General features: G+C 36.3%; 1 protein-coding gene across 1 annotated transcript; it reads right to left on the bottom strand.

Annotated features, from left to right (window-relative positions):
• Positions 1–185: 185 nt before the first annotated feature.
• On the bottom strand, positions 186–9677 carry alx3 (ALX homeobox 3). Its single transcript, XM_026926809.3, has 4 exons — positions 8931–9677; positions 2640–2917; positions 2255–2380; positions 186–1931 (listed from the first exon to the last, which is right to left on the bottom strand). The coding sequence occupies exons 1-4, from the start codon at positions 9256–9258 to the stop codon at positions 1581–1583; spliced, it is 1083 nt and encodes a 360-aa protein (XP_026782610.3). The 5' UTR covers positions 9259–9677; the 3' UTR covers positions 186–1580.
• Positions 9678–11033: the final 1356 nt, after the last annotated feature.

Below are 11033 nucleotides of genomic sequence, written 5' to 3'. Positions count from 1 at the left end.
TGCCAGTTTGGCACTTAATGTGGTGCAGTACTGATATGATGTTTAACATATACTGGAAACACTGAAGCAATCCTCCTTTATGGCTCACTCAGATCATCAGAACAATGACTATGAGCAGGTTACAACTGTTAAACTGTTAAAACTGTAGCCAATGAACAATGGCTATGAACAGGTTAAAACTGTAGTATGTTTCACATTTTTTGTTACTTTAGAGTTATGTCCTAGCCATTCTTTATACTGAAATAGTGGCTGACAGGACTGGCATGCAGTCATTAGATCCAGATGGAGCTGTCCCATACAGTACCACATGCATACTAGGCCATGCTGTACTCCAGTGGATGCCATGTGCTTCCTGCATGTATATTACATGTTTAAGGTGTCAAGGTTAAAGTTAGAGTATTAGCAGTTCAAAAGGGTAATGGATTTCTAAATGAGTTTTAGTGTTAATGTATGATCTATATAGGAAGGGTTAAAAAAATGTGAATGATTTTTTTTTTTCAAGAAGCACCAGTAATAATTTCTCATGCAAAATACATTGTTGTGCAGGATTATGTCAGGATTTCATTCATTGTGGATGTCTTGACCACACACCTTGAAATATGGTACACAGAAATACTGTTATTGTACATAAGTTACCATATCATTCTTTAAGCTTGCAGTGCTAAGTCTGCAAGTCTTCTGGAAGAAAGCATTCTTAACATTAATGAAAGGAAAGATGCCCTGAAATGCATCACTGATATTAAATGTGCAGGGGTATAAAGTTCAATACTGTTTAAAGAGTTAGCAAAAATGGCACTTGCTTACACTGGTTAATTTCTGCAGGCTTCTTGAATTACGTTCGACTCACATGACTTCCTGTTTTACACTGACTAAGAATTGGAGCATCACTGTAAAATGATACGGACATGCAGTACATGTTTCATACAGATTAAAGAGTAGCCTGCTCTGAATCCTCTGTACCATAATATCTGCAGATAGTGAAGGTTACATTTTTATCATTATGCAGAAAGACCATTTGCTAAGTGTTAAAATTTGGCTAATTATGCAAGAATATTGTAAATACACAATTTATGACAATGTGTCATGTGGATCTGTGTGTTGTGGATTAATGTGACGGGAGGGAAAAAGATTTTTGTAGTTACAAATTAACTTTAATGATAGCACAAGTGAAACATAAAAGCCACTTAATGACTGTCATACTACAAAAACAAATCAGTATACACTGGAAATATGTGATTAACTACTTTAAATAAAAATGTCGTACTTTTCTTTGGACAATTATGCTAATTTCATAGAATACATTCTTTAAAAATTCAACATTAAGGCAACCTTTGGCTTGCATATTTTAAAAAAGATTGACAGTAACCAATTACATGCTCCCATATGGAAACATAAACAGCATATACAGGTGGCATTTATTTTTGTTATTACTATTACATCAACTGCAAATCTAGTAAAGGATTAGGACTGAAACTGTTCCTCTTGCTTGATGGGAGATGGACTCTGTCCAAAACTCTAATGTTTGGATTTCTGTGTGAATCCATTGATTATATGTTGGCTCAGTCCTAATTAAATACCAGTCACGTTGGCCAAGACAAGAGGCTGCCAGGGTCTTTGGTTTTCATGCGCAGTGCCACCAGGCCTGAAGGCTTGTAGTCAGACTCAGGGCTGGGCTCAAACGAATGAGCCCCCAGACCTCCCTGGAAGCTGTGCAGGGAGTACAGGCCATTGATTCCTGGATGGTGAGGATGAGGATGATGTGGAGGGTGAGTTGGGGATGTGGACATTCCCATAAGCCCATGAGTATGGGGGTGTGCATGGGGATGAGGGTAAGGAGCCATGCAGGAAGAAGGCATGCTGTCTGTGCCCAGGACGCAGCCCCCACCGGCCCCTCCTGCACCTCCTCCTCCAGGCCACAAGTTACCCTGCATCTATGAGGTGAAAGAGAAGATACATGTTAAAAATACACATGCAAAAGTATTAAGCTCAGTCAGAATTGACATCAGTAGAAGTCCCTGACAATTCTGTGCCCTCCATCTAATTAATGCATAAAGTGATCAAACACACATGTACACATGAATAGACCAAAGTATTGCCCATGAACATTTTGTTGCATAATTTTATTGGTAGAAAAAAAAACAATCATTACAAATAATCTATTTTCCTAAATATCCTATCATTTGTATGATCAGCAGCATGAAAATGGGTATCGTCTTCATAACGCATTTATGGTGTACTTATTGTATGTGTGTACCTGGTAGGTATTGGAGCGAGGGAGCAGGGAGATATCATATGTAGCAGCAAAGTGATTTCGCACTTCCTGCATTTTGCCATAGCGCTCCCGCTTCCTCCATTTAGCCCTTCTGTTTTGGAACCACACCTGTCAAAGTATCCCAAAATAGACAAAAGTTTATTGAAATACTTTTATATTACAAAGTCAGTAACCCTAAAACTGTTCAATTTTATAACATTAACACCTGTATAACTTTGAAAAGGCAGTGATAGTGATGGTCCTGATCCTTTCTCATAAAATAACCAAATGAATTTTTTTTAATTCCAGTTACATAATTTGATTTTAAATAAACAAAAAAATGTCAGCATGTTTAGGTAGGTTCATCTACCAAATGGTCATAGAGTACCTGCACTCGTGCTTCAGTGAGCTCAGTCCTCAGGGCCAACTGCTCCCGTGCATACACGTCTGGGTAGTGTGTCTTCTGAAAGACCTTCTCCAGTTCTTCCAGCTGAAAGGTACTAAATGTGGTCCGGTTTCTTCGTTTCTTGTTCTTGCCTGACAGGTTGATTGAGTCTGCAATGGAGTCTCCTTCGGTTAGTCCATCTGAAGACTCTTTCAATCTGCCACAGCTTTCAGAGTCCAGAACAGGATAAGCTAAAGGCTTAGGCAATGACTTCTCCCCCACTGAGGACAGAAGAGACAAGGTTCTCTATAAACTTTCAGCAGGTTTAGATTAGGATTGGTGGTGAGTTCACAATATATAACACATATAACACAGATAAGTGCATATACACAGAAAGCAGTTCTCCACCTGTGCAGAACATACATCATAGCATTAACTTTAAAGTTGAAGTGCATTAACTTAAGATTTAATGTAATGATGAATGATAAGAAAAATGTATAGTATAGTATAGTATAGTACACATGGTGTAGAACACCATATATATGTATGTGTATATATATATATATATATATATACATATATATATATATAGCATGGTATAGTATAGTACAATATAGTATCAGGGTCAACTTGGATCCAGAGCCTGTACTTGGAACACTGGGTGTGAGGTGGGAATGTACCCTGGGTGGAATGCCGTACATACACACATTCACACACTCATTCACTCGAATGACAATTTACAGTATCCAATCCATAATAGCATGTTTCTGGGAGGCGGCAGGAAACCAGAGAAACGCAGTAACCTGAGCTCAGGATCACACCAGAGCTGTGAGGAACGCTACGCACTGCGCCACTGTGCTACTTTATTATAGTACAGTATGGTCAGTATGGTACAGTATACTACTGTGTTATATTAATGAATAGCATAATAATATTTTACTGTGATTTTTATTATTTCTTTGAATTTTTGAATTTGAGAAGGTATTTGAAAACATGTAAGGTGCTGAATGTATACTGTATAAAGTATTATTTAAATACTTTATATATATAATTAAATCTATATTAAATATATGTTCACGTATAAATAGAATGCAAACTGACTTTATTTGGGGGATGTTAGCGAGTAAGCAGTGCTGTGAATTGTCTTTTGGCACTGACACTCACCAGAAAACTGAGAATAAATTATTTTCAAAGATAAACAAACAAATGTGGTTTTGTATTTGGTTCACATAAACACAGAACTGAAGGATTTGCACAACCATAAACATAAAATAATGTTTACTGTAAAAAAGAGGAGAAATATCTGGGGTTTGTTTTTAATTTGGATGTCTAGTGCTTCGTGAGGGAAACTGTCCCCTAAAGTCGACTAGATTATCTACATATATGGAGAAATAGATGGGCTTAAGTCCAAAAACATCGTGTTCATGAGCGGAGAATAAATATTCCTGTGTTTGTCGTAAAATTGTTGCTTTTCTAGCCTGCTTTTACTGATGTGTAGAGAAATGTATAGACATTTACTGGTTTCTTCTGTGTTAGACCAACATACTGTATATGTTAGATATTCTTGACAATGAACGATGAGCATTAAATGTTTTCTGTTAATCTAGCATACACTGTAATTCCTATACTTCAATGATATCATATTCTACTATTCTACTATTAAATACACACACATGTACTTTTGATTTGGTACATTTTCTTTAACTTAAATCTGAAAATGTTTTTCTTTAATAAAATCTGAAAATGTTTAAAATGGCTTGTACTTTATCAGAAAGAGCAGAATGATTCCTCCATGTTTGCCTTGGAGTGAAGGGGCCTTGGGGGAGTGTCTGTAACAAGACTACGAGGTACACGGAAACACAACCATATAGTCTGTCCCTTCAAGAAGCCAGATTATGCAGCCACCGGGGGGTATAGTACCCTGGGTAATACTTTTTCACTGATTTCTACATATATTTGCAGGTAATTTGTAAAATAATACAAATTACTGTTAAAATAATACATTAGGTCTTACATCTTCCAGTAGACTCAGTAGAGGTGAGTGACGAGAAATAAATTTATAGTACAAAATTACCTGTCAGTGCTATCTGAAATTGACGCTGATTTGATTCAGCCTCTAGGCTCACAACAAACAAACAAACAAACAAAACACAAAATCACAAGCGTTTATTTCTTTCAGTGTTTATGTCAGTCTGGACTGAGGTTTGTTCATTCAGTGGATTTTGTATGGAAGACAAGATGTTTGTTATGTACTACAGTTTTATGTGCAGTTATAAAATTTAGAACACTCGAGAGTCCTCTGGTTTTCCCTCTGGAGAGAACTCTAAAATGTTTCATGAAGAACCGAGTAATATGTTCCACGTAGAACCCTGTTAGGAAGCTAGAAACCCTTAGTTATCCAGTAAGCCAGTAACAGGCCATTTTTTCTTTTTTTTTTTTAAATGTTTGTCTGCCGTTTCTGTTAAAAAATTTTAATAATATTAGCAAAATGCTTGTAACGTACTTCCTGACAGTTACATACATCATATCCAGACCATAAAGCAGAATGTCTTTAAGAACAGGAGAGGTCATGGTCTTCAGTTCTGGCAGTGTTGGGGTGTCCTGCTACGTGCAGCATCAATGCTGTGTAAATCACATCATGTTTATATGCCTATTTAGTCATCCAGATGGTTTTGGACGTAGTAGTAGTAAATAAATGTTTCACCAATAAATTTTCTAACACATGTCTAGTCATTTCAAATCACTAGAGCTCACAAACAAACACTGAGTATTTGCACTTGGAATTAACCAGCATGCTAAATGTCACATTAATGCTTGTTGCAGGCTTTCCGTAAAAGCCAAATTATTGTAAGCTATATTATTCACCAATGTTATTTTAACTGACATCTTGTATATTAATTTTTGTATTCTGAACTAATATTACTTCAAATGTAGTGAACAATGCACTCACACCACGCACCTGTCAGGTAACTGCACTGTGTAACAGGTCATAATTAACACTTTGTTTGTTAGTGTTAGGGAAATGAAACTTCAGATAGGTTTGCTGAACCATACTTTTTTGTTTGCATTAAACAGGAAACCTATAAATAATTCTTATTTCTTGTAAACAAAAATTCTTAATCATCCATTTCATCATTTGTGCTATTCTAATTTTCCAATGTAAGGCCACTCTCAGAGAAAGTTCAGTGATAGACTATGAAAATGGATGAAAGAGACTGATCAAATAAAGAATTAGAGGTTCAGCAGATTTAGGATGTATTGTTTCTTTGCCCTTGTTTGAAAATGAGGATATATTTATTAGGCTGAGACACAGCTCCTTGGATTTCAGTGAGAGAGTGTGCTATCGTTTAGGTGGCTAAACACAGAGGTCTTCATTCTGAGCCTCTTATATTACTGTATAAGCTATAACAGCCAATACTCTCTATTAATAAGGTATGTTTTAATTATACTGCCCACACTTTAAAAGTAAATAGCAGGGCACGGTGGCTTAGTGTTTAGTATGTTTGCCTCGCAGATCTGGGGTTGGGGGTTCGAATCCCGCCTCTGTCCTGTGTTTGCAGAGTTTGCATGTTCTCCCTGTTCTATTGGGGTTTCCTCCAGGTACCCTGGTTTCCTCCCCCAGTCCAAAGTCATGTATGGTAGGCTGATTAGCATTTGCAAATTGCCCATAGTGTGTGAGTGTGTGATTGTGCCTTGTGATGGGTTGGCACTCTATCCAGGGTGTCCCCTGCCTTGTGGCCCGAGCTCCCTGGGATAGACTCCAGGCTCCCCGCGACCCTGTGTAGGATAAGCGGCATGGAAATGGACATTGGGACGGAATTAAAACTAAATAAAAAGCTGACCATCACCAGTAGGACTGTTGTTCTGTCTGCTAAATTTGTCTGCAACACAGACAAATTTATCATTGGAAGATTTAAACATTTAATTGGCTAAACAATGTCCAAACAGAGTCAGAAAGATTGCGTAGTTTGTTTTTCAGCGTAGACTATCAACTGAAGCTGTGTTAGGGCAGTGTATTAGAGCTGACCGAGTTCCCTTTGACAGATTCCTACAGCTCGTAATTTGAAACGACCGGAAGTCGCTGTTTGTGTTCAGAACATGTCCGGTGTGACACAGTGTCAGAGCTGAACAGGAAGGACACCGCTGTCCACAATACTGCGCAACTGGCTTAGCAAATCCACAGAAGAACAGTGAATAACAGTATTGTTCCGGTATTACTGCAAAACCCTCTTTTCATCCTAAAACTGGATGACACTCCATCTGTCAGCTAAAAGACAGTTCTGAATCATAAAGCAGGGCTTCGGGTCACGTGATTTACACGCTTTGGACCTGGTTTCAGTGAGCGAGCCGCGGTGTTAGTTTGGAAAATGAGCAAGTTGATAGTTCTGTAAAGATTTTCTTCATGCTTTATTTACTGCACATACTGTGCGCATTCTGATCCCACAAATACACTGCGCAGAATGTCTTCATAATTCATCTGATAGCCAATGATTCGGAGATCATCTGAATAAATACTTGCCCATATAAAAAACTTTATTATTATTATTATTATTATTATTATTATTATTATTATTATTGTTATTGACAACAACAACAACAACAACAACAATAATAATAATAATAATAATAAACGTTAGTAGTAGTTATTAGTACTACTACTAGTAGTAGTATTGTTGTTGTTGTTAATAATTATAATATCAATGTGAATAATAAACGTTATTATTATTATTATTATTATTGTTATTCTTATTATTATTGTTAGTAGTAGTAGTAGTAGTATTGTTGTTGTTGTTGTTGTTGTTAATAATAATTATATGAATATGAATATGAATAAATAATTTAAACAATTTATTGATCAAAACAATCAAATCATTTGATTTCAAATAAACCTCATCAGTTAACGCGATTTTAAAAAAAATTATCTTCTGATTACCGACAGGCTTGTCTTGTCTTTTTTAAAATAATGACCTAGCACATGCATTACTGTACATGCCTACTAAAGTTTATTTTATTTTATTTTATTTATTTTTTTTGAAAAGATGCACGAATCGTAAGATGGAGTTTAAAGTGCACTTAAAACACTCTAGCCTAGCTTTATTCACCCTTATTATTCCCAAAGAGTGCTTCACTCCAGCCCGTAAAGCTCTTACTTAAGGCATGAAATGAAGTCTCATACTGTAATGCAACGCAGCACATATTATTAAAGCATCTTTTGCACGATTAAAACAATCGTTTTGTATATTTAGTGTTTTGTTTTGTTTTTAAAGAAATAATTGGTGTTAGAAAAAAAAAACAAAGCATGTTCTTTTAACAAAATGCACTGATAAAATACATGTTTTTAATTAAATATTAAATTACAGATCAATAAAAACTTATAGAACATCGGCTATAACACACATCATGCATCCATGACTGTAAAATGATTGAAGCTCTCACAGCATTGTGCAGCGCGGAGATCATGAGGAATGGAAGGTATTCTATCTCAGCGCATTGCAGCAGGCCTACACATTAACATCCCCTCTATCAGACACACACTGAACTTCATATCAGCCATTCTGATCAGACACTGCGTTTACGCGTAATAGAGCTCCTTCTTACTGTAGACAACTGTTTAAAAATATTTTATCTCATCAATTCATATCAGATGGGTTTTTTTGTGTAGTACATTTCGTTCTTATTTTAGAAAACTGTTCAAAGGCAGAAATATAAGCTCTGGCAACTTTCACCAAAATAAATATATCAGGGGTCATGATGATGATGATGATGATGATGATGATGCTTATTATTATTATTATTATTATTATTAACAACGTCCATACGTCGTTATATAAATATATCAGGGGTCATGAAGATGATGATGATGATATTTTATTATTATTATTATTATTATTATTATTATTATTATTATCATCATCATTAACGACTCCCATACGTCGTTATATAAATATATCAGGGGTCATAAAGATGATGATGATATTTATTATTATTATTATTATTATTATTATTATTATTATTATTATTATTATCATTAACAACGTCCATACGTCGTTACATAAAAATATCAGGGGTCATGAAGATTATATTTATTACTATTATTATTATTATTATTATTATTATTATTAACGACGCCCATACGTCGTTAAATAAATATATAAGGGGTCATAAAGCTGATGATAATTATTATTATTATTATTATTATTATTATTATTATGAACGACTCCCATGCGTCGTCATGTGCTATAACTCTAGGTTTAACACAAAGCAAAGCCTTCAGGTCTCGCTTTATTCACTCACCGCTGGAGCTGCTGTCGTAAAACGAGGTCTTCTCGGGTAAGGATAAGGGTTTTTGCTCCGTCGCGCTGGTCTCCAGGAACTTGCCGTGTTTTCTGGGTGAGGAGCCGCCGAGGCTGTGCGTAAAGTCCGCGCGCGCGCCGTTGGCAGCGTAGCGCGCAGTGAAGAAGTCCGCGCGCCCGGCGTGCCTCTGCGCCACGTGAGCGTGCGGCGATTTCTGCAGCTCGTCGCATTGGAAGAAAGAGGCGGAATTATGTTCCAGACCTGGAGATTGCTCCGGCGTCGTCCTGGTCGGAGCAGAAGCGAAAGACAAACAGCTCTCAGTCTCCATTGTGGCGCTCCGAGCGCGCGCGCTGGCTGCTAGTAACAGCGAAAAGGCTGTTTGTGCGCGCTCGAGAGAGGGAGAGCATCTCGCCCCTGTAGCGTCTCCATTTTCAAGTGGGTGGGATTTCAGAGATCAGAAACAAAGAGCCGTGAAACGAGAAGTAAGGGAGAGAGAATGCAGCGGTCTGATTCAATCTAGCAAGAATTCAATCACGTGGAGTTCCTGTCTGGACAATTAACTATTTGTCGACAATCTTTAAGAACATTTTCAGCAGGAAGGTGAAACAAGGGCCTGCCATGAGCCTGTAAATGCCTTTTTGACAAGAAAATCACACCTATATAATAAAAATGGTCGCATGGTAGAGAGTGTCAGGTTCCTTCTTTCAAACGTGACGAGATTTAAGTGCGTGTAAGAATTATGCGTGACTCGACTGCTGATCAAACGCACTGCTAAACGCCACGTGCAGGACAATCCACTGAATCCACGCGCAGCTCTCCCATCGCACGCGCCACAGCTGACGCGCACGCGCCTGTAATAATATAATATAATATAATATAATATAATATAATATAATCATTCCTAATATTAATTAGAATTAATTGAATCCTTGTTTGAATGAAACCTTGTATTTTACAGACATTTTATATTTATATAGTTTTATATTTTAAAATATTTAAATAAGATGCTGAAACACAATTTATGTGCAAAGATTTAGCATTATTTTCTAGAAGAGAAAATCCGAAATCATGGTTTTGTTTTTGCTTTCAAATCGTAGGCCAACTTGGCGAGTTGACCAGGCGATAATGAGCGACATAATGAGCCGTTATGAATGTGAATATAATAACAACAACAATACTACTACTACTACTACTACTACTACTAATAATAATAATAATGATAATAATAGACTGTTATTATTATTATTATTATTATTATTAGTAGTAGTAGTAGTAGTAGTAGTAGTTTCTGCTTGTTTGGGCTTTTTATTGTTGTTCATATTGCATATTTATTATATTTTGCAGTATGGTCAGTAATGAATGTAATGCGCCGCGCAGTAACAGCTCGCGCGCATGTTCAAGCATAACTGTTAGATCTGTCAAAACAAATAAAAGCTCTTGCATGAGAAACAGCAAAGTCCGTTTGTTTTCTTACTTTTGTGAACTGAAGGAGATGTTGACATTCCGACTGACATATTAATTTACTTCCTATAAAAAGCCCAACACAATTAGCGCTGGGGTTTAGTGTTTAGTGTTTAGTGTTATCTTCTAGCCTAAATATACATCAGCCATTAAATATCTCAGAGTCAAGTCATTTAACAATACAGGCTAGGTCAAGTTATAATGCAAACGATTCATAAATAAATATATAAAAATGAAATGTTAGAGATAGATACTTATTGCCTAGAACATTAGACAGATATTATATGGTTCTATCATTCATTCATTCTTAACCCAAATATAACTTTACAAGACTAAGATCACGAAGTGCAACATCCTTAGTGTCAATATGACTAAACTTCTAAAAGACTAAAACACTAAAATAAACACTGAAATTACACTAAAGGTTACATCAGCTCGTTTTGGTCGTGTTGGTGTAAATCAGTTGCTGGGACATACAGTGGAGTCCAAAAGTCTGAGACCATGCTGAAAATGTGGGATTTTTTTTTTTCTTTTAAACTTGGAAATAAACAGAATGTCTTAGAATTTCGAAATATATAAAACAAATAAAGTAGCTAAATGTTCAATATCTTGAATATTTAATATTCAAGATTCTGCACTATT

Source organism: Pangasianodon hypophthalmus, chromosome 8 (genome assembly GCF_027358585.1).
Source record: "Pangasianodon hypophthalmus isolate fPanHyp1 chromosome 8, fPanHyp1.pri, whole genome shotgun sequence".
NCBI lineage: Eukaryota > Metazoa > Chordata > Actinopteri > Siluriformes > Pangasiidae > Pangasianodon > Pangasianodon hypophthalmus.
Note: the sequence above shows the minus strand (reverse complement) of the source record. Positions and strands in the feature narration are given on the sequence as shown.

What these genes read in the sequence shown, in the direction of transcription:
- alx3 (XM_026926809.3), bottom strand. Translation starts at nt 9,258, where the DNA reads ATGGAGACTGAGAGCTGTTTGTCTTTCGCTTCTGCTCCGACCAGGACG. An exon ending in TTACGACAGCAGCTCCAGCG is followed by an intron (nt 2,918 to 8,930) that starts GTGAGTGAATAA and finishes TTCTGTCCTCAG; the next exon opens with TGGGGGAGAAGTCATTGCCT. An exon ending in TCACTGAAGCACGAGTGCAG is followed by an intron (nt 2,381 to 2,639) that starts GTACTCTATGAC and finishes ATACTTTGACAG; the next exon opens with GTGTGGTTCCAAAACAGAAG.